General features: G+C 33.8%; 4 protein-coding genes across 6 annotated transcripts; 2 read left to right on the top strand and 2 right to left on the bottom strand.

Annotated features, from left to right (window-relative positions):
- Positions 1–45: 45 nt before the first annotated feature.
- LOC128874432 (transmembrane protein 94) lies at positions 46–11,736 on the bottom strand. Of its 3 annotated transcripts, XM_054119225.1 has the most exons (26): positions 11,595–11,736; positions 10,729–10,895; positions 10,510–10,644; positions 10,256–10,392; positions 9,986–10,179; positions 9,441–9,911; positions 9,197–9,358; positions 9,023–9,126; positions 8,864–8,958; positions 8,544–8,781; positions 8,208–8,318; positions 7,918–8,011; positions 7,393–7,610; positions 7,084–7,319; positions 6,882–7,006; positions 6,652–6,800; positions 5,636–5,770; positions 5,213–5,356; positions 4,712–4,859; positions 4,427–4,635; positions 3,238–3,412; positions 2,798–3,043; positions 2,500–2,740; positions 2,326–2,419; positions 2,093–2,254; positions 46–2,033 (listed from the first exon to the last, which is right to left on the bottom strand). In XM_054119225.1, exons 2-26 carry the CDS (start codon positions 10,890–10,892, stop codon positions 1,961–1,963), a joined length of 4,260 nt encoding a protein of 1,419 aa, XP_053975200.1. In that variant the 5' UTR covers positions 10,893–10,895; positions 11,595–11,736; the 3' UTR covers positions 46–1,960. The 3 variants fall into 3 exon arrangements, with proteins under 3 accessions (XP_053975200.1, XP_053975202.1, XP_053975201.1); XM_054119227.1 differs by lacking the exon at positions 5,636–5,770; XM_054119226.1 differs by lacking the exon at positions 8,208–8,318.
- LOC128874437 (mediator of RNA polymerase II transcription subunit 16) lies at positions 11,416–17,519 on the top strand. Its single transcript, XM_054119237.1, has 15 exons — positions 11,416–11,811; positions 11,874–12,026; positions 12,253–12,399; positions 12,478–12,676; positions 12,753–12,999; positions 13,074–13,229; positions 13,303–13,475; positions 13,548–13,875; positions 13,946–14,153; positions 14,258–14,432; positions 14,516–14,662; positions 14,755–14,968; positions 16,816–16,925; positions 17,011–17,156; positions 17,283–17,519. The coding sequence occupies exons 2-15, from the start codon at positions 11,965–11,967 to the stop codon at positions 17,404–17,406; spliced, it is 2,436 nt and encodes an 811-aa protein (XP_053975212.1). The 5' UTR covers positions 11,416–11,811; positions 11,874–11,964; the 3' UTR covers positions 17,407–17,519.
- Positions 14,976–16,808, top strand: LOC128874441 (uncharacterized). Its single transcript, XM_054119242.1, has one exon. It carries the CDS (start codon positions 15,306–15,308, stop codon positions 16,473–16,475), a length of 1,170 nt encoding a protein of 389 aa, XP_053975217.1. The 5' UTR covers positions 14,976–15,305; the 3' UTR covers positions 16,476–16,808.
- Positions 17,520–18,072: 553 nt separating the features above from the next.
- On the bottom strand, positions 18,073–20,695 carry LOC128874443 (thioredoxin-like protein 1). The gene is made up of 4 exons (XM_054119243.1): positions 20,482–20,695; positions 19,784–20,051; positions 19,056–19,339; positions 18,073–18,965 (listed from the first exon to the last, which is right to left on the bottom strand). The coding sequence occupies exons 1-4, from the start codon at positions 20,577–20,579 to the stop codon at positions 18,752–18,754; spliced, it is 864 nt and encodes a 287-aa protein (XP_053975218.1). The 5' UTR covers positions 20,580–20,695; the 3' UTR covers positions 18,073–18,751.
- Positions 20,696–23,115: the final 2,420 nt, after the last annotated feature.

The following is a 23,115-nucleotide window of genomic DNA, read 5'->3' as shown; positions in this document are numbered from 1 at the left end:
AGGTCGATTTCCCGTTTTCTCAAGTAAATTTTCCCAAATACAAAATATATCAAGAGAAGTTTTATTTTGAACTTCAAAATCACTTTACAATCAATTACATTCATTTAAATTTCCTAATCATTTTTATAAAAGTCAAACGTAAATTTTAATAATACATGTAAAGTAACAATTCAGAGAAAATACATTCTCTACAATCACAATTATTCATCTACCTCAATGAAGCTCGGACTGTAAATGCTTTATACATATTATAGTTCACCATGTAACTATACATTGTTATATAACAAATGGTATGCACAATGAAACTGAAATACGTAAGTGTATAAAATTCTGTTTAATATAAGTGATTTATAAAAAAAAGAGAACAGGATGCAGTTTAAATTAAACGCTAGATAACATTTTATCACAAATTACATAAATTACAATGTACACCAAAATGTTGCGATATTTCTTATATCATGTAATGGTTTTCTATTTGAACTTTTCTATCAGCTTCTAACCACAAAGTATAGTAACTCATGAAGCTCTTATTAAAAACGTGTACGTAAAATAAGTATAGCTATGTAGTCATGCAAAATAGATATGCTCGAAATATTGACTGAAGCAGGATCCTAGTTCAATTTCTAAAAATAAATTACTTTCTATAGGAACACAACAAGATCGAAAGAATATAGTATATTCGTACGTATTTCTTGTTTAATACTAATCGAGGCTTTTTCAACGTTTAGCCAACATTGCAACTAGCTTCTTCAGAAATCAAATTATACACCGTGTTTATATCACTGTTCATTGCCTATGACCGACCTCGTGGCACGGTTCACTATTCACCAACAGAAGATGTCGTCATGATTATTTACTCGACCAATCGTAAAATCCGTCATAAAACAGGTACTAATAAACGACCTGAGCTACACGACTCACGCCCATTGCCAGTGTGTAACTTGACCTTTGAAATAAACAACCCTGAAGTCTCGGTTAGTATCAATTATCAATCGTGAAGAATCGAGCCGTGAAAGCCTCAAATATCTTATTCGCACGCATTTGTTACGAATAATACTAAAATAATTAAATCTAAATAGCAGCAATATTATAATGCTTTATATTCTATAACGTTTTAAAATTGTTGCTACCCAAAACAGCGCTCTCAAGTAAGAAAAATCCAAATCCAAATAAATAATTTATCGTGTTACACACAACCTTTGATTTTTATGTGATTAGAATGTATCGAATTTAGATAAAATTTGTTAATCTTTATACCGAGTTCAGTGATCGAGTAATTTAATAAAATGCACGACAATGGGTTTTATTTTTTCACAAAAAATGTCGCGAAGTTATGTAGCAATTACGCGAATTAAAATTACGAAGGAATATCGCACACCATTCGTGTACAATATTCAGAATAAAAGTTAAGTACATGAATACCTTGTAAGCTCGAAATAGTAGATGTTACGCTTTGTAACATATCAATTCTTAAAATGTAAAATATTATATACGTATTATACAAAAATAGAAATACTTTGATATTTATTTATCGCGTTACGAAAACAATTCTATGCGTTTTAAAAGTGTCTTGTATCAAGTGCTAATATACCACATTTAGTTTTGCAAGGCTGTAAAATTTCCTGCATTTCAATTTCTAAATAGAAGATTTAAAACACTTTTAAAGTGTCGAACAATTTATAACTATCCGAAATAATTTATATATATTGACTGTAACGTTATCTAGATAAAGTTACACTCTTGGATAATTGTTAGTCTTTAGTATGTATGGTTTTATAATAAATACCTAATAAATTAAGGAAAAATTCTGGCAATTTTCACAGTGTAATACAGCTGTATTATGCGACATTTGAGTATTCCAATTTTCATAACCATGATTACAGTCGTCCCGTTCACATTTATGGTTTCATTTATCTGTACTTCGTGCCTATGGCTTCCCATTTTACTTCAGATTAACGTTTTAAAATGGCGAATTCATTCCAAGCTTCGTACCAAACTCTAACCGAGCCCTCTTCTGATACCTTACATTCACTCTGAAAAAATTGTCGATAAAGTAAAGAGTCTCGTTCTAAATCGTTCTTCATATACTTACTTAATTTCTTGCCATTTAACTAATTCATTAACGGCAAAGATGAAGGGCAACGAGACTAAGAAAAATAGAGGAAGATGAATAGGAAAGTCTTTGATATTTTGACCCTCCTCTTTCCAAAAATTGCAGAATACAGTCCCTGAGAATGCTGCTTGTGCGGCCAATCTGAGATAATTATAGCAGATATAGTACCTAAATTCTGCGTTACTATCGATATTTACGAATCTCGTACTTACGCTATAAATGCACTTAATAACCATACGAAGTTGTTAAAAGGTTGCTTCTTCCAAATAGAATACTCTCTATGTACAAAGCCTATGGATATCGTTACTGTAACGAGGTATTAAAGATTTTTATATCGGAGTTTTAAACGAGGGATTCGAATGTTTCGAAACAACAACAAACTATACCTAAATGTAAAACTAACAGCGTCAAAGCAAAATGTTGTACCACTAAAATTACGTTTGGTTTCGCACCCCAACCGCCCCAGGAGGCCTCCCCACGTGCATCAGGGTACACGTAGAGGCACTTAGAATCTGTCGTTGTGTAAGTGGGGCACAAAGTCAAGAACGAGATGCATTGTGAAAAGACTATCGTTAAAACTGTCGGTAGGAATTTGCTACCGTAACACCACAGGACGAACAATGCGACCTGTAAAACAAAGCGCAGATACTAAAACGAAATCGAATGAAATTTTCACGTTCTTACCTGACCATTCACGGTACATTGATTTTTGCCTGTAGCACGCTGCATTATAGTAGTATCCTTTGGTGTAGCGATCATGGATATCGATAACATTGGAATGACTAAACAACTCAACCATAAGACTTGATCGACGGAGAATAAGGGCGGTAAAAGTAAAAAACCAGATACAGCTTGAGTGAAGGAGAGGGTAACCGTACAACAGAGCCAAAATTGTACGCAATTCCAAAGGCACTTCATGTAATGACGAGCCTGTACGTGTAATAAATGTTTATGATATCGAAAAGTCGGTATCAGTAATTAAATTAAAATTAACTAAGCTTAACTTTCTGAATTTGAATATTTTCAGACTGAAGATGTTAAGAGAAACAAGTATTTTTTTGTTAAAAGATTATGTTGAAAATAATCAATTTCAATGTGTTAAAGTTGAATGTAAATTGATCTACCTCCATAATCAAATGGAATACCGCAATCGGATCTTCACGTTTAACGCTTAAAGAGCAAGCTATCGAATTCAATGCTCTACTCAAATCAATTGGAGATGGACCCTGATCTTCCCTCGTCGCGGATAATACAGGAACCCGTTGGCAAACTTGTGGATACAACGGTTCTACAGCCACTCTGAAATCGGACGATTTATTGAGACATGAACATATCTTTCAACACCATTTCATGTTTGAATATTCTATAAAACAGTTGAGCAGCAACTGTCTATTAATTACTTTCTTGCAAATGAATTTTTTATAGTCTCATGTTATAGGTAAATTTTTATATAAATGGCGTGCCTTGTTGAAGATGTTCGTTGTACGGGAAAGAGTGCAGAGAAACCTCGATATTCGATATATCAAGATGAGAATTTAATATATGTACAGCCAGCTACGAGACGTCCTATAACGAACGAAAGACCATACAAGAAACCAACCATTAAAATCGACTCGGATACGACGTATGGCACGTCTTACATGAAATTCGACTGCGTTCCTAAACGGAGATTCAATTATGGGGAACACGAAAAATTAGCGTATAAAAGCCCTGAACAGATTGATTCCGAGACAGTGTATAAACTGTCCTACCAAGCTGCGAATGGACAGGTACGGAAACCGTTTACACCGAAATCCTGTTTATCTATAAATGGATCGCATGATATGACAACTATCCATGCGTTGTCCTACGGGAATCCTGGATATGTAAAAGTAGAGAGTTACAAACCATACCAAGGAAAAAATCTTCGCCCTGCGTTGGTGGATTTCCAAACAGTTACGAAGGAATCTTATCAAGATTTCGGTATGCCTGTTCCCATAGAAAGACCGAGGAAGCCAACATTTTGGCAGACTAAATCGAAAACGGATTATCGGACCACGAGCAGTTTATCTTACCAATATGCACAACCAGTCGCTAAAAAGATATATGTACGCAGTCGGCCAATGACTACTGCTCAAATTGAAAAAGACACAGTCTGTAAGATGAGTTACAGGCACCCAGGTCATTTTATAAAGAAGGAAAACTTCATTTATGAATAATGTTTTATGGTGTACGAAATATATATTTGGTTACTTAATTTTAACTTGCACCGATTTAAATCTTTCAACGTGACGATTAGATCGAGCGAATAATAAGAAAATATTAACTTGTTACCCTGCATCTGCTTGCATAAAAATAGGCATGTTCTCTGCATTGGCAGAGGAGCCTAGGACGCAAACAACTTCTCCGTAGTCTTGCATGATGTGCAACATTTCCCTCGTAACAGCAGTGTTACAGTCAGTAAACAAAGACACCAAGAGAGGTACGTTGTCTATTAATTCGATATGAGGGCGAATCTTATCAATGCCTCTCGGTAGTTTCGCCTAGAATGTACATAGAAAGTAAAACTTTACAACTTGTACTTTAATCAGGCGAAATAGCACTCGGTTAGGTACCTACCCTGTTCGATAGATCAAAGTTCACGGGAGCACTCTGTTCGGTACTGTCTGTGAGACAACTCAACGATCGCCATGCTTCTTGTCCGGATCCTAAATCTACACTTTGCACAAGTACACTATCTTCGCTTCTCACTGTATTATCCTGTTCTCTGTTAGAAATCGTTTCATTCCTATGGTTATTTTCTATTCTAAAGTTACATTACAAAAGATGGAACACAATAATAAGCAAATCAACAATCTGGAAGTACGGTAACGTTTAAACGCATCTAAAATGGTAACCAAAGTACGAAACAGTTTATTTGTTAGTTTATAGGAGGGGGAAAAGAAGTCTAGTCTATTTAAAAAAGGAACGGGGAGAACAAAAAGTAATTACGAAAATGGTGTCGATCCGGTTCTCGTGATCCTTTGTACTAGGCGACTTAGACTGGCATGCAAATTCAGAACAACATTATAACAGACGGTATACAAACATGAACTTAATTCAATGTAACGTGAAACAAACCTGTGGCTCATAGCGCTTTTAACTTGAGACAGTCCTGTATCGTTCCACTCCGTAGTCTCATCGTCGAATTTTACAGTAGAGAAATCTGTGTTTATAGCGCTCGGTGCCGACATACTCATGGCGCGGTTATTGTCCAAATTCGTGCTACAAGGTAAAATAATATACATACTATTGAAAAACCATCTCTTCGCCGTTTTGTCCATGCAGGGTATATATTCTTGGAACACAAACACATCAATGCAGCATATATATGCAGCAGAAATGTATGAATGCATGCTTATAAATTCTCAATTGGCAACTGTTTTTATAAGATATCGTATCGAGAAGCAAAAGCACGATTCTCAATAGTAAATAGATACGTATAATAAATAACAGTGAATGTTTTAGTGTTTATGTGTGATAAGAGGGTAATATGTAACATACCGAGGAGAGACACGATTAAGCAAGTGGCTGGCCTCATCCATGCAGGAGTAATTATGCTGATGAGATTGGGCCGAGGGCGTGGGTGAGGACATGGCTGCTGCCTGGCTCACCCACCAACCCACTGGACTCTCGGACCTAATATTGGTGTGTTAGTTACATACATTTATTCGTGTATTTTATGTATGTCAATGATATAATATGAAAGTTTAACACATGTGCAATGGAATAACTGTAAGTGTACAAAAGTAAATGTTTAATATTGTATCTGCTAATGAGGAAGCAGTTAAACTCTATAAAGTGATCACCGTTAACTATTGGTATGAACGAAATTATTTCAACTTAATGCTCTAATCATTAACGTAATAGAATATATGGAAGGATACGTAAGAGAAAAGTACACTTAGATCTTAGATTTCGTTATAATACATATCAGTAACAAACTAAAAGGGTAAACATCGGGTAATGGCATTCAAAGAACTTTAAATTCTCTAAACCGGTAGTTGCAATAAAAATTATTAATAAACAGCGTAACGAATAAACATGCAAATTAGTAACAGTAATGAAATAAAGAGGTATAGACAAACATATACGATGGGGTCATGTGTGGATATCTCTCCAGCCATTGCTGTCTCCTGTAATGTACATGCATATTTTACATTCACATACATCCATAGTTATGACGAATAGCTAGTTAAACAAGTTCATATCAATCACCAGCGTTTATTTTAGAATTACAACAGATTAGAGAAAAAAGACACTGATAAACGACATATATCCAGTTTAATTGACGAAAAAAGAAGTAATTGTAAACACCAGCAACGTACGATTAGTGTAATACCTTGTGTTGGATATGTTTTGTACATACACAGACTTTACAAGTATATTATATAATATATTTATACTTTCCAACGTGAGGACATGCCCCAAACTTTTTCGATTAATCCACAAGCAAAATAAAGCAAAGCAAAGTAGTTTATAGAGACACCGATCGGCAATAATAGAATGTAATATAGTACCTAGCTCGTTCACTGAGCAACGATATATGACAATTCCATCCACTTTCGAGGCCCATTTTCTCCGAAAACACGCGGGATCTCAGCTCGTTCTCTTTACTGAAATGCACGAAACGGATACAGGCTCTGTCGAGTTGCTCGATCAATTGCACCTGTTAAACATTTTATATCATTTTTCTCAGAAACTCTTTTATAATCCTAGTCGATACACTGATCGTAATCGTATAGCTTACCATATCCGTTTGCGCTTGGTATTGCATCGTCACCATTCCGATAAAGACTTGGTTACATTGAATATCGAAACAACTTTCAACGTCGCTCACATTGTCGTCTTTGTTTTCACTGCACAATAAGGAATCTGCAAAAATTCACATAAGTTAATAAAATCGTATGCGTAGCTTACGAATGGGTAACATAAACGTTTCTAATGCTTGCCAGTCGAATGAAATTGTCCAAGTATCCCTTTTACCCTGGGATCGAGAACATTTCTAAAGTCCCAAGGTAACGGCGTAGGACTTCTGTGAGGCGTGTATAAATGTTTGCTATCTGCAGGAAGCTCCAAGTATATTTTAGACATTTTTTTGTTTATACCACGCGTCAACGGTCTGTATGCAAACGCAGTGCAATACGACGTTAAACTCGTCCTTTGATAAAAGTCTTGTACTTTTTTCCTAAAATATACACGCAATAGTCACGAAGTGTGGGGGTACGACCGTATCAATAATAATTACTATTCTCACGTACCTGTCGGACGCAGAAAGCGGACAGAGATCGTGACCGTCCCAATATTCGATACAAGAATCCAAAATTATATCCGCTGTACCTTGTGTCAACAATTGCAAACCACCCCCAGTTCGTTCTTTGACTACCACGGCAACCATATGGGGGAAAGGAAATTTCAGTTTCGTTGCGATACTCAAAGACCGTGCGAACTTAATATCTCGTCGAACCATCTCTGGTTGCTGCAACAAAGTGCCCGAAATTTCAATCGTGTCACTTACGATGAACTAACCCTTTGCACTCGAAGTTATTTTTTCTGCTATCTACCAGCAACTCGAGATGCTCTATTGTCGCGAATGCTATGCTTAGACTTCGTAGATGAGATCTCTAATTTGAGATTTGAAAATCACCCTTCGACAATCATTTTATTGACTCCCCGAGTTCCAATGAAATTAAACTTAAACATACGTTATTGCTGGTGGTCACTGTGAGTCGCCTCTCGAGTGCAAAGGGTTAAAGAAAATAGCTCGAGTAACAGATTATGCTTACTACGTGTCTGAACGTAGATAGTTGTTGCTCTAACTGGAATATGTGTTGCGCCTGGTCTTGGAAACCTATCTGCTTCGCTAACTCGCATAGACACCTATATCGAGCACACGCGGGACGTTACTGGGCTGGTAATTATTACAATAAACGAAAGAATAGAACAGAAGTGTGAAATCGTTCCATGATCAGCATTCACATGATTTATATACACTATGATTGGAGATGCATTCACTCATACAAACAGATTAACTATAGATACGGAGGATACATAAAGTAACTATGGTTGGACTGACCACATCTGTCCAAGGCTCCCCGATTCGTCGACTAAATACACCTGTCTTGAACTTTGCATTGTATCTTTTGCCTCATACCCACTCTTATCTTCTACACTGTGATCCTGGTAGCTGACAAATGTGTATGATGAACGTTACTGGTAACTGGAAGTGTTACCTTTGGACTGTCTTAGGAATATGAGTATGATAAACGGGACGAATTAACTTGACAATCGGAAGAATTAGTTTGAATAATGTACACAAAACAGGGGGCACGCGGGGGGGGGCGGGGGGAAATGCCAAATGCAACAAAGCATATAAATGAAATACAATGGCTTGGTCAGCGAAAGTACGTACCGTCTATTCGTAACTGGTACAAGATTCTCATTGTACAGAGCCTCACAAGTGACATGGCAACAGAACTGCATGTAATGTTCTTGGGTGTCCATGTTACATGTGTTGAGTAGAATTGCTAGACCTAGCGGTTTCAATGAATTCAAGTGTTGCCTCCAAGAGTGATCATCAAATTGTAGACGAAATGGTAAGGCGTGATCATGAGTAAGGTCCAAAACTTCGGCTGTCGAATGAGACATATCTGAAAGGATTTTTTCATGTTTCATATAATTACGTTATCGATCGAAACATAGCGAATGAGAATTTTCTTCACTCTTTATTACCATGTTGTACATAGGACGTTTTATTCGAATACTCTTTGGAATCTTCAGTTTTGTTATGGCACTGAGGTTCGGAACTTCTGTCTAAACTACCAGTACTGTGAAATAATAATATTTTAATAGAGATCTTTAATATTTACAGTCGTTAAATAAGATACTTACCTTGAAGATGGGGACAAAGTATTGGCATTGCGTAAAAAAAATACTTTCTCCGCGGTTGGATTAGGCCACGAAAGAATTCCTTTTTTATCCACGCAACATAACGCCTAAAAATGTAATCATTGCTTTCATCCTATCACACTATTTTATAATTGACATATCCAATGTTTGATGTACCGTAACTGATCCTAAAACGTGAAGAATACTTGCTGACCTCGACATCATATGCTCTTTACCAAAGAGAATATTGAAAAAATATTCTCTCAATTCCAACCAATTATACACTACTTCCGGATAACTAGGACCCGAGATATCCGTATCCTCGAAAGGATCCACAAACTGAAACACATATTTCATATAAAAAAGAAATCATACTATTACGTAAATTTGTTTATTTTCCAATTTACGTATATATATTGACCTGAAGTTTCTTTGAAGACTGATAAAGTTTGAACAAAGCTTTAAATCGTGCCATTCCGAAACAGTTCAAAAAAATCCAACAAATCGGAAATACTAACGGAAGTAAAGGAATACTAATAGCAATGGGTTGCAGCAAGAACATTTCGTTCCAGTATCCAACACCGAAGTATTCTGACAAATACAAGTATCGGAACAAATTTACGATTAATACGATAATTAAAAGAACTGGGTAGGCTAGTTGTTCGATGCAACAAATCATTAAAAGATGCCGTTTGCGGTTGTGATACGTGACCGGTCTATCAAGAGCTTGATCGAGAGCCATTCTTAGATTCGTTAAGTATGGTGTTTCTTGAAGTCTATAAATTTTATTTTTCAATGGTGCTCGTGCTTGCGGCGTTGAGAAAATTTCATTGGCACTATGAATTTGTGGACTATAAACTTCCCTTGCATGTAATGCTGGTGCATCTGGATCCTGAAATTATTTTATGTTATTATCATTCATTATACATAATAAAACTTAGTTATGCATTAACGTAACGAATTTACATCGTAAGGAACGCAGTATCCAGGCGCTTGCTGTCCCGGTTTAATTACAATTATATCTCCAGCAACTAATAACGCCCATGGTAAATTCACAATATGACCATCGCGGTATGTCCACTGTAAAGTTAAACAAGGAGACAGCGGACTGCATAAATGTGGATAATTTTCAGGATTCCATTGGGAAGTAGTTTTGGCAACTAAAATGGTTTAATACAATTAAATAAACAAAAAAATGTGTAATTATCGTGACGTTCTATATGAATATTTAAATACCTTCTAGTTGGTCAACAAGAATTCGTACTCTGTGAGGGATTTCTTCGTGTCGTAATTTATTATCTGATACAACTAAAGCAAAATTTAAGACTACTAAACAACAGACACTCAGCCCTTCATAAGGCAGTGTATGATACCTATAATGCAAGCATATTTTTGTAATTATTATAAGTATTTTTGTCTTTCTACATTTTGATTACTGTGTATGACTGTAATCTATTATTATGCACGTAATTAATATATTTAGGTCATACCGTGTATCGTCCATTGTGAAGGATGCAACAATAAGAATAATGGCATTAATCAAAAGTGCAATTGCTGAAGTCCAGCAAAGTGTTGTGTATTGACTACGATGATGTAAAGTATCTTTTAGCCAAACTTTATATTTTCTGTGCACAATATATAAATGGTATAGAATATAAATGATGAATTTCTCTTCTTCGATGTAAGATGAGAAGTAAATAAAAAATTACTTGTGTTTTCTGTAGTCTTCTTCATATTCTTGTAAAACTCTTTTAATATCACGCTGTAATGTTTCGAGAGCAATTTTTGTAGTTAGTCCTAATGGTTCTGCAGATTTATTATTTGTGTTTTCCTTGGTTTTAGAAGTGTTGTCCTTTGCCTGATCACTGTCCATTTTCTATGTAACGAAACCATTAAAATTCTTATGCCTTAGTATACACCATACAAATTCAAATCTTTGCATATACATTATATACGTAAATGACAGCACATGTATAAAACACATGTACATACACAAAATTTAATCTCTTCTGTAGCCTTGCTTAATTATGTATCTATATAATAAGTATTCGCAATGGAGCAGGTATAATTATTAATACACATTTAATAATTTTATTAAAGAAGTACAATAGATAAGAAAATAATAACAAATTTGTCATCTAGCAATTTATAATTGAAGGAGTAAAGCATGCAAAGTAAACAAAAACATTGGTTATGGGTAAAAGAAAAGATTGATGGAAATGTACTATTCCTCCCTTGAATTTTAATATCTAGGGCATGCTTTTTCATTCATGCATTGATACTTTAATACGCAAGCAACACCAAATTGTGATATATGTATGTGTTATGATACATATCATTAAGAAAATGAGTAACCAAGGATAGAACTATAGAAATTAACCAATGCTTTGTACTTTTATTATGGTACAAGTAGGTATAGGAAACTGAAATAAATAAGGAGAGAATGATACAGATATGATTTATTAATACAACCATTATTGAGGGTAGAAAGCGGAAACATTTTTCAAAACAAACGGAGCAAGGTTAAAATGCATTATGCACACTTGCATAAGTCACTAAACAGATCGAAGTGTACCGTTTATATCCGTCACGGACGAAGTGCAGTTCGTTTCTTTAAAGTTGGCTTATGTATTGGGTAATTGAAATTAATGAGCAAAGCCTCATAATTGCAAATGACCTAAATCAGAACGAAGAATGCATATTCCGATAGGCTCACATCACAAACACACATTTTATCACATGACGCAGTGCTGACGACTGCTGTGTGCGCGTAGTGTGTTATGATTTTCCCGGTATAATTTTATTACGTGATTCATTATTGTTTCAAGTTTATCTATCACATTCTTGTCCGTAGAAATGCACAACAATAAACAAAAAATATTGCAGTGCGTGCACTCGTGATTATAGTGTTTATTTAATTGTATACACAACATAACCTGACAAAAATGGATTTACTGTACACTGTAAATAGAAAAGTGGCATCGAAACCTTTTATAAATCAAGAAAGGTATGCTCGATTAGTTTATTAGTGAAAGTAAATTTTATTCACATAGCATTGTGATTGTTATGTTGTAATTATTAATAGCTGTCATACTTGCCATTTAGTTTAATGAATATAGATACTTGTATTTTCACACAGCTGAGAAAGATCTATTTATAAATTTTAATTTTATTTATAAGGAAATTTAATATTTTTAACAAATTATCTTATGTTTATATAATCAACATTTTAGCTTATATGAAGGACAATCTTTATGCTCATTGTCTAGTCGAAACATAGCAGCATTTATTACAACTACAGAATTAGATGATAATAATGGAAAAACATGGGGGTCTCATGTTTATGTTTGTGATTTAAATATGCCTTGGCATACTCACAAGTATGAAATATTTTTATATCTTTCATCAGTTGCTCCAAATATTTTGTAAGATTAATTAACACTATTATAAATTAATAGGATATTGTCAAACAACCATACTATCACTGCATTAGAATGGGATTTATCGGGTGACAAACTAGTTATTGCAGATTCTACTGGAAATGTACAACTATGGATGTTTAAAGATCATGTTCTTAATGACTGGATTTTAATAGGTTCTACTTGTTTTGTTGGTGAACACATTTTAGGTGCAGCTTGGTTTCATAATGGGAAAAAGGTATTAGTAGTCAATGTTCAAATGTTATCAATTGGAGGTTTTAATATTCTTAGTATACAAAAGATTATCATTTTAGACAGGGCTTGTAACTGAGAAAAAGGATAGTATTCATTATAGCGAGAAATTTAGTCATTTACCTTTTGCTCCTTCTGTAAGACAATTTGGTGGTAAAGCAGCAGAAGGAGTGTTAGTAGTATCCACAACAGGCATGGTTGGTGCAGTTATGATCACAAAAGATTTTCAAAATCCAGTTTGTTCATCAACAGAAAGTTTGGGCAGCACAAGACACAGAATAACTGCAGTTGATCTATGCTATGGAAAAAGTATATATATGAAATTCTTTAAAGTAACGTTATAGTAAGAAGATGGGTTAATACAAAATTTTGCAAATTTATAGATGGTCATATTTTGGTAGCTGTAAGCAGTGGAAATATTTGTTTACCAATTAGATGTTACAGAGTATTAGTTCGAAAAAATGATGATAAATGTACTATTACATCGCAAGCTCTTCCAAGCTTTTTTCTACAGGATGGTGCACCCAAAGATAATACATGTAATGTATTGTAATAATTTATTGACAATGCAATTGGTCGTTATATTTTGAAACAATAGATTTATTTTCTTAGATACAAGTGTAACACACTTAAAGTTTGTGGTTCGTGAAGATGCTGATTCTTTGGTTATTGCTGTGAATAGTGAAAGTGGAGGTATTGTAGAAGTATGGGAATTACGAGAAAAGTCACAACCAGTTCATAAGTTATTTCAGCCTAAAACATTAGAACCATTTAAGACTGTAGTGGTACGTGTCAAATGGAATAAATAACTAACTGGTACATGCTTTGTGCACATTTTCTTATTCGTGTATTTATAGGTATGGCAACACCAGTCACAATATCGTTGTCAATCTCCAATAACAGCAATAGCAACCACAAAATTGTCTATAGTTACCACATTGCCTCCCCCGAGTTACGTTGTAGTAGCTTTGGCAGATTCTTCAGTGCATTGTTTAAGTCGTGATTGCCTAAAAGAAATATCTTTTTCATCTTTAAATATGGCTTGGCGACCCGACGAACCGAATAATAAGTATTTTAAGAGTTCCATCTCTATAGCAAGTATAGATATATCATGGCTAGGTTGCGTACTCCTAGCTTGCGACACGCGTGGAAATTTGTATTTGTTCAAATTACTACCTGATGGAGGTAATTGTCTGAAATTTATGTGAAGAGGAAAGAGAAGAGAGGAATATAGAACTTGCAATTTTATTTACAGGACCATCAATGGCATTAACTTATGCTTGTACGCTACTAGAGTACTGTTTAGTTACAGGATTAGACTGGTTGGATATACTTTTATGTTTAAGATCGTCAATGCTTGAACCATTATGCGAAAGACTAGATGTTTCATTCAACAGGCAATTGCAACCCATACAGCAGTACCATTATATTCAGTTTCTATGCATTAAAACATCATTATACAGGTTTCAAACCATTTTTCAAATGAAAAAATGAAAAATCATTGTATATTAGATACAATGTTTTACATTTATTCAGCGCGGTACGAACATTAAAAATTTATTTTCAGAATGTTAGTATCAGGACAGACTAAGGCAGCAGACTTGTCATCATTACTTATGATTCATTCGGTAGCAACAGCTTTCAAATCATTATTACGACCGTCAGATCTAATTTCTCACGATAAGGGACCAGCCGAAAGTTTAGCAACCGTGATTAATGATGCAATTACTGATGTAGATAAGGTACAAACCAGGCTTGCCTTTTTCTGTAACATTTTCATCAACACAGTTTTAAGTACGATTGGTAATTGGTATGTAATTGATAGGTACTTTTACACCTTGATCCCAAAGAATTTACCGTAGAGCCAAGTACACTTCAGTCATTGCAACAATTAATTCAGTGGGTAGCAGATCTAGCTTTGAATCTCTTAGCTCGTCTTCCAGAACAGCGGCTACAAATGAAATCCGGTGGCGTTAGTATTATTAATAATTTCAAGTAATCCGTCTGAGTCTACGATAACATCATGTGCTACATTTATTTTTCTCTCTTGTATACATCACGCAGTACGAACTCCTAAAGGATCATAAGGCCTTAAATACGTTGAGAGAATTGCTCGTAATTATACGTATATGGGGTTTACTACGTCCATCCTGTCTACCAGTATTCCTTCGTAGCGCCGATAATCTCGATGCATTGGCTCTACTGTTCCGTTTGTTATCAAAATTGGTTCAACCAAACGGAGATACTCAATCACAGCAGATAGATGATGGACTAATCGGTGAGTTCCTTTGTGCGAGCTGTTTAGAAATAATATTAACGTACTTATAGCTACAATAAATCATGATACGAGTAATTATACACGTTTGGCACTCGTAAGTAGTCATTGGGGTTTTATCGTAATACGTCAGTTAGTAGGAAGTTAGATAAAACACCACTTCCTCATGTGTTAACTGGGGATTACAGATTTTTTCTCATTCAGTACTATTAAATATGTGTCGCAGGGCTCCTATGAAACGTTGAACAATTTTCCTCGCGAAATGAAGTGCAACGGAAAAGTATCGTGAAAAGTACTTTTTCTTTTTTGTATTTTTAATATTACTAATTCGGAGTTTAAAATGAGTGAAAGTCATAGTGTGAAACGTGACTCGTTAGTTTTAAAGGAAGATAAACCATTAAAGGAAGAAAAGAAATTGAGAAATTGTTGCCGATGTTCAATACCGTATAAACTTGCGGCATTCTGTATAATAACATGTTTAATTTTTGTAGTGTATTGGCTTATAATAACTCCCCTTTTAATCAGTGCGTTTCGCAATTATAATGCGAACGAAACAGATAGGTGGTCTATCGCAAGGCTCGTCCTTTACTGGGCCATCGCGTTTATAATTTGGCTTCTTATCATGCTGTGCTTGACTTTGATTTGGAAACGCATCGAGTCGAAACAAAATAGAAAAATCAAATTACAATCATACGGAACGAATACATCGGCATCCTTGATCAGTGTGAAATACGACAGTCCACAGATCGTAAAATTCGCAAACGTAAAAAAAGATGATTCGTCCAATGATCTAATTTCTGCTAAAAATCAAACTGAAAGTGTATACGATGAAATAGATACAAATATTTCCGACGAATCTCGAAATATTAAAAGAAAAAATCCCAAAGATCTTCCGCCTCTCGTAATACACCGTCGCAATTCAGGCAATGATATTGAAAGTCCTGGTACTGTGAATCTGAAAGAAAATATTGATAAGAGTGACGAAGATGAATTAAAATCGGGAAACGAAATTATTAAAAGGCATAGAGAGTCAATGAAAGATTACTTGAAATTGGTAACGGTCACTCCAGATGATTCAGTGGATGGTAAATCTCCTAAAGGACCGTTGTCCCCAAGAGAATTATTTTTTATCGATCTTATAAAGGAAGCAGAAAAGGCTGAACGTGTTAAAGCGAACGACAGTTCGGAAATAACGCCAGAAAAGCATCTTTTCCCGCGCGATGTCTTTCCGTCTCAGAAAGACGTTGACAGTAATATAAAAAATGATAAGAAAAAATCAGTCGATAGTCCATCTAGTACAGGGCCATCAACTTATTTTATTGCAAATGTAGAGAGCCCAAAGAGCGAGAAAACAGAAGTATATTTAGAAATCAATTCAGATCCAGAATTAGTTAAGCACCAGCCTGTGATTTTAAATATCGACAAGGCGAAATTTGTATCGCAAGAAAATGCCAAGGATAGTGAAAAGAAAAATACCGAAGAAGAAAAAGTTGTTGTATTTGAAATATAATTAAAAACATTCTGTAGTTCGATAAAATTTTAAAACTTATATTTTTACTATGATTTATTCATTTTTTTGTAATACTACTATCAGTATTGTACTATACTATATACCATTACAATATTACAAACAGTACATTAAATTCCACCTAAATCATTTGAATTAACAATGTAAAAAACATAGACCGAAAGGGTCGGTGTGTCGTAAAATATGACCATATAAATAAAATTTAATATTTATTGCGTCAATAAAGCACATCTATCGTCGTTTAATCCTTACAAGTTTTTAAGGATGAGAATAAAATAATAAATTTAACTGGCCACATTCTACGTCGATCACTTTTTTCCAGATGATTGTTGCCTATTACCAAACCAAATCATGATACCTCAATTACATCAGGGCAATAGCATAACAGCTATAGCTACACCTGTGCTTTTTTATCAAAATTTTCCTCTGCAGGTAAAGATGCATAATTGTTTATTCTCAATGACTTGTGAAACTCGGTTTTAAGGATATCATAATTTAATCTGTAATGTAATTGCAGATGGAATATGGTATTGAATCGGAACAATTATTATTTATACCTGAACTTAATTCAGTTGAAGGTTGTATGCATAGTGGGCAAATTGTAGATGGTATTCGACACTTATACCTCGGGAAGCAACCCCTTTTGGTTAAGCAATGTACGAGGTATGGAATGCAATAATTTTATACATTTTATATATTATACATTTTATTTTTCAGCTTTCTTGTTTAGGTGACATTATAATGCGTATGACATGACATGAATGAAATTATTGTAAGCGACAATTTCAGGTGTGGGGGAAAAGCTCAAGTTCAAAATATGACTCGAACGGCGGCAATTAGGGCATGGGATCAAAGATGGGCGAGAGCTTGTCGTTGTGGTGGTATTTGGCGAATTCATAAGTCTTGTCCATAAATGCGTAATGAACTGGAAGTAATGTACTGGTGAAATTTATTATGCAATGCTTATACTTGTGATTTTGTACATCATGCAGCAAATGACATTAAACGTTTTTATTTAAAATATCGTTCGACTGTTTTATTTATATTAAGGTAGAGGCGTCAATAATTGACACATTAAGGGGTAGCAACATATTAGTGGACAGTGAGATTTGATTTATTATTCGGATGTAAGATAGTTGAGAAATTAATTCTTCGATCTCTTAAAAGATGAGAATGGTGCGAAACGAATAGAAAATCGAAATATTTATTAGATGTAGTTGATACGTCAACGAATTTAATACAGAAAACTTGATTGTACGCCAATGAATGTTGTCGACTTTTTCTAGGAAAAATACGCCTGCGTCTCAGGTTACCGTTATCTCCTGGAATAGCGTACGCACCACGCACCCTCGGTAGTTGTGTAACCCACAAGGTCAGTCTCTCATTCATTTCAATCAATGAATTCGGAAACTTTAAATTGCCGTAGATCGACGTGAAATCGTCCAATTCATTTCAAACAAAATTCAAATTACAAATTTTATTGACGCAATGTCAATTAACATTAACTACTAGTGTTCCTACCCTAATTATGTTGTTGTCAATTGTCAAGGAAATTAAGTATCTCACTAAGCCATACAAATCTTATTTAATTTGTTTATTCATTTACGACGAGTACAGTATTTAGATTTTTCAATATTTCATAAAATTAAATTTTTTACTAAACAAATATGCGTGTAAAAATTACTCAAGTTTTTTAATAGACAATTATTACATATAAAATAAATATTTTCGAGAACATTAGGATCTTTAACAATAATGGATAGTTTACCATTCACCGTCAACGAATGTTGTGCAAGAGATATAAGCAATTTTCTCTGTAATTTGGCACACATTGTATAAGAAGTCTGACATTGTTTTTATAAAACAGGAACACAAAATATTGTGTCTGCGATATTGCAATTTATATTTATTGTTTATATCACAGTTATATCGTATGCACTGACTTACGAAAGAAATTTTTTACGTCTCCGTACGGTCTCCGCCGATAGCAAATTTCCGTTAAATTTCTTAACATTCCAGATACTTCCGGCCTACGCCGAAATTTAAATAAATTTATGTAAATGCTTTAATTTTATTATGTAATTGCATTATTATCACAGATCCTAAGTTTACAACGCAATGTTTATATATTACAGAAACAACATGCTCAAAACATTGTTTATTTTATTAGTATTCTTGAAAATTATGATGGCTACGAAAAAATTTATTTGAAATAACATTCTTTTACAATTCTTTATGTGTAAAAACAAAATTGGTTGTTAATGGCTTTCCCCTTTTTTACCAGTCACTCTCCTGAACTCTCCCATGTTTGTGGTCGAGATGGGTGAACCAATTATGGACAAATGGTCGATCCTTGTTGTTTCACTACCACTCTGATTGTCTTTTACAAAAATCTGTAGATTCTGCACATTTTGAAACTTAACATAGCGCAAGGGAACTGGATTGCCTTCTTCAATATCCTTTACTGAAAATCTGCATATAAAAATATTAAGTAATTACAAGGGTAAACTCTTACAATGAGACAACCAATAAATATGCAGTATTGTAGACATAAAATCTTACTCAAGATCTTGAATGCTTGTATTGGAATCAGCCATGTCAAAATCAATTGTTCTAGGCTGGTTGATATATAATTTGATAGTTTTTGGTCCCTTATCAATGGGAGCTTTAATCTTCAATGAATGAATTTTGACTGCTTGTTGAAATGCAATGGATAATATTAATTGCTCATCACAATCACTTTCAAGATATCCATCATCAGCAGTCAAACATTGTAAGAAGTTATGTTCATCAGATTCGTTTAAACATTCACATTGTGACTTGGTAATTAAAGTATTTAAGTCCATCTGTAAAAGGTACATTTTAAAGTTTTTAGATCACTTCTAAAAAGCACTTATTATATAGATCTCCATCCAAAGTTGGGTAAAAACATCCAGGGGAAAATGTATATAAATATGAGTTTTTATTTAAAATAAAAGCATACAAATGCAATGCATCTTTTACACTTTAGCATATATTATTAATAACATGTTGAAACTCATATTTGTAAGATGTGGCATTTGTCAGTCTGTCAAATCACAAACACATGCAATCAGCAAAGAAATGTTACTTATATCGAGTGTTTTCATTGAATATCTTTTTGTTTTTGACAAATGTGTTGTAATGACATGAATATCCACTGAAAGAAAGTTACCACAACTTTCTTATTGGTACTTATTCCAGTAGTACAGAACGGCAGCAAGAAATATCAATCCAAAGATATGATAATAAGCATTGTCACTACTTCGTACATGTCCAGACACTGGACTCTCAGAGTCTTCTTTACTTCCACTCCCATAAAACTGTTGAATTTTCGATTCTAATCCAACTGGATCTGCTCCTTGACACATGCCCAATTTTGATTGGTTACGAAAAAATATGAATGTAGGCATCGCAGTAACACCGTATGTAGCAGCAGTTCCTGCACACTTGTCTACATCAACCTTAAGAAATACTGCATTTGGGTATTTAGCTGCTAATTGTTCAAAAATTGGTGCAATTCTCTGGCAAGGACCGCACCTATAAATTATAACAATAACAACTGTATTGAAACACATTTGCTAAGCAAGTGTTAATTTGTTTACTTCACATTCTGATTGAAAATTGCATAAAAAATATAAGTACACAGAAGAAAACTTTCATACGATACACTTACATTAATTTTTCAACAAACTAATTCTAGTTTTGATTCAGCAAAATATTTACGTTTAATAAACCGAATTTTATAATAAAACACGATGAAATTTAACATAGTACTCGAAGTAAGAAAATAAACAGTGGCATTAAATTCGAAGAAAGGATGATTATATTTCATCTATATTTCTGTGATCGATATGAAACGATAAGAAGAAGATCGTGAAATTTTTATTTGGAAATTAGCGTGTTAAAAAAACGCAAATGTCGAAGTTTCGAAATTCTAACAACTATCATAACCCCCTAAAAAACTTACCATGTTGCTGTGAAATCAACGACGACCAATTTTGTACCCACAACAGCCATTTCTCCGACGAACTGGCTATCATTGTTAACTACATAAACTTCACCCATTGTTTACTGAATTAATTTAATACAACATTAATGAGAACAAATGTATCGAACCTCTTGAAATCCTGAATGACTGGCACTTTGAACGCGCAGTCCAAGTTTAAGTTAGACTATCTAACCGGGTATGTATGCGCTTATTCGAATACGTTAAACTGAATGGTTCATTCACAAGAAAACTGTCCAGACCTCCGATTGGTTGCTGGAGATCCAGGAGTTTCCATGTAAATCGATTGGACAAAACGACAATGTGCTTATGGCTTCCATACATGGAAATTGTATTTAATCATTTAAATCACATAACCGTACACACCGCGAGTGGTTTACATCACCGACGCAAATATTGACCGCGATATTACACTTTTAACACGTTCACACTCATTTTCATAAAGTTTTTATCTTGAGCGCCGTATCTGTTCGCATTCAATGTTATTTTTTTAACTATTACATTGACGAAGTTCACAAAATCTCTCACATATCTTTTAAATTTACGTTTGCACCATTAAATCATGAAAAACTATATATTTAATGTTTAGGATTGTTTCATTTCCACGGGAAATCTTTCTAAATCACACTACACTGTTTTCTATGTTTCCTTACGTCTACAATTAAATTCGAATTGGACGAAACGCTGGTTTGACAGCTGAATTATATGTTGAAAAACAAATGTTCAAAATGGTTACAAAATAAATGAATAATGTGGTCAATTCGAAAAGAATAATCATGCACTGGTCAGGGTAAATTTGAAAAATTATTTTTTAAGTACTGGTTACAAAGAATTATTGAAGTATACAATATTCTGGTTAGTTTAAACAATATTTAATAATAAATACTTGTTCTTATATTTTCATAATCATTTTGTATTTGTGACAAAACTAATTTCCAAAGTATTCAAACATGGAATGTTAATATTCTCACAGTTTCTTCCATTCTCACCTTCTATTTTCGAGATCGATTTTTTCATTTTTCGATGCGATTCAACAGCAAAATATGTTTATTTTAGATCCGAATTTTGTTCCTAAATAAATTTTGCATCTGGGACAATAGTGGGTTACATTTTTGAACTTCTTGGTACAATACGGTACTATGCACATGCTTTAATTTATTGTAATATCATTTTCATTGAAGTATTATGGATAGGTAAGGCTACAAATTTTTGCTCAACTTTATATCGTGTAGATGATTCAATTTATAGTGTATACGAACCAAATGGGAGACAAAGTTGCAGCAGCCAAGTGTGTTGCACGAGTATTATAGGAATAAACGTCGGTTATTATGTAACTTAAACAATTGGGACAAGTCATTTTATATGGATATTTATCGAGGTCTGTGTGTTCTGCCAATTAAATATTTTGTTACATTGTATTCGATGACATCTTTAAAATTTTTAGCAATGATCAGAATTGTAATTCGTTCGTTTTTACAAATAGAGATACTAATAATTAAATTTTTTTATCAACTTTACACACCTCGCGTTGAACGAGGATGTTTCCGTGAAGTACTACTTAATTGCTTTTTACAAGTCTTCATAACTTTCTTTGCCTTCAATTTAAAAGCACTATCACGTTTTGAGTTTCTAAAGTCAAATACGTAATGCTCCTGAACGGTTCGATTAAATTCTTCTGTACTGGGATAAATATCTTGAAAGAGAAAGTTTTATTAAACATAAATCGATAAGTAGTATCCATTTTCAATTGTCAATCGGTCAATGATTTAATTATTTATTTGCGCTGAGTAAAAATGTCTATTGAAACGTACGTAAAATATTTTTGCCTGTGAATTTTTTATATTCCTCGCCCATAACGAAGAATTTTTTAATAATCGAATAACTTTATTTTTGAAGATATTTTAGTCCACTTCGGAATGGCTCGTTCACCAATCATTCCATATACAAGTTGATAATTCAAATTGTCACATCCGTTTTGATGTATCTTTTTTAATTAACCACTTTTTAAATGTACTTTTGTCTGTTAACCTTTACAGTCATTTTAATAAATTTAATTTAGAATATAGATTACGAAATTTTACATTTATTTTTGTATAACTTTAAATGAATCAGAATAGAACTCAAGATATAATGATGAAAGTAACCTATAAGAATAAGAATATTTTCATTTGCGTCGTATAATCAATGTGAATACTTCGTATCGATTATGACCACGTCGTTTGTTCGATTGAATAATATTTAAGGGTGTCCCATTTAAATCTATAAATATTTAAATTTCTATAAATAGAAATATATAATTTATATCATTTATTTTGCAGTTATTTTAACCCCTGATTCGCTATTCATATCGCGTATTAAACTTCGTTTATTTATGTATTTAAGTATTATTATTAGAATTATATCATTTGGATTTAGATTTTGGATTTGGAAACGTTTTAAATCGAAGTTAAATGATTTCGAGGGGGGCATAATTTAATCACACTTTTTAGCTCTCGTTGGAGTAAATGTTGCTCGTTAAACTAAATGAATCCGCCATTTTGAATTTCGCAATTCTAAGTTCAGATTTAGAATCAGCGACCTCAAAAACCCCCGTAT

This window comes from Hylaeus volcanicus, chromosome 3, assembly GCF_026283585.1.
Source record: "Hylaeus volcanicus isolate JK05 chromosome 3, UHH_iyHylVolc1.0_haploid, whole genome shotgun sequence".
NCBI lineage: Eukaryota > Metazoa > Arthropoda > Insecta > Hymenoptera > Colletidae > Hylaeus > Hylaeus volcanicus.
The sequence above is the reverse complement of the archived record's forward strand: the minus strand, read 5'-3'. Positions and strand labels throughout refer to the sequence as shown.

Bases quoted from the DNA above. Each gene is read 5' to 3' on its own strand.
- LOC128874432 (XM_054119225.1), bottom strand. From the start codon at position 10,892: ATGGACAGTGATCAGGCAAAGGACAACACTTCTAAAACCAAGGAAAAC. The intron at 4,860-5,212 runs GTTTGTTTCACG...GATTTCTAACAG, and splicing joins AAAAGCGCTATGAGCCACAG to AGAACAGGATAATACAGTGA. The intron at 4,636-4,711 runs GTAGGTACCTAA...TGTACATTCTAG, and splicing joins ACTTTGATCTATCGAACAGG to GCGAAACTACCGAGAGGCAT.
- LOC128874437 (XM_054119237.1), top strand. From the start codon at position 11,965: ATGGATTTACTGTACACTGTAAATAGAAAAGTGGCATCGAAACCTTTT. The intron at 13,476-13,547 runs GTACGTGTCAAA...GTGTATTTATAG, and splicing joins AACCATTTAAGACTGTAGTG to GTATGGCAACACCAGTCACA. The intron at 14,663-14,754 runs GTTAGTATTATT...TACATCACGCAG, and splicing joins TACAAATGAAATCCGGTGGC to TACGAACTCCTAAAGGATCA.
- LOC128874441 (XM_054119242.1), top strand. From the start codon at position 15,306: ATGAGTGAAAGTCATAGTGTGAAACGTGACTCGTTAGTTTTAAAGGAA.
- LOC128874443 (XM_054119243.1), bottom strand. From the start codon at position 20,579: ATGGGTGAAGTTTATGTAGTTAACAATGATAGCCAGTTCGTCGGAGAA. The intron at 19,340-19,783 runs GTACGAAGTAGT...TACCTTTTACAG, and splicing joins AGAGTCCAGTGTCTGGACAT to ATGGACTTAAATACTTTAAT. The intron at 18,966-19,055 runs GTAAGATTTTAT...TTTTATATGCAG, and splicing joins ACAAGCATTCAAGATCTTGA to ATTTTCAGTAAAGGATATTG.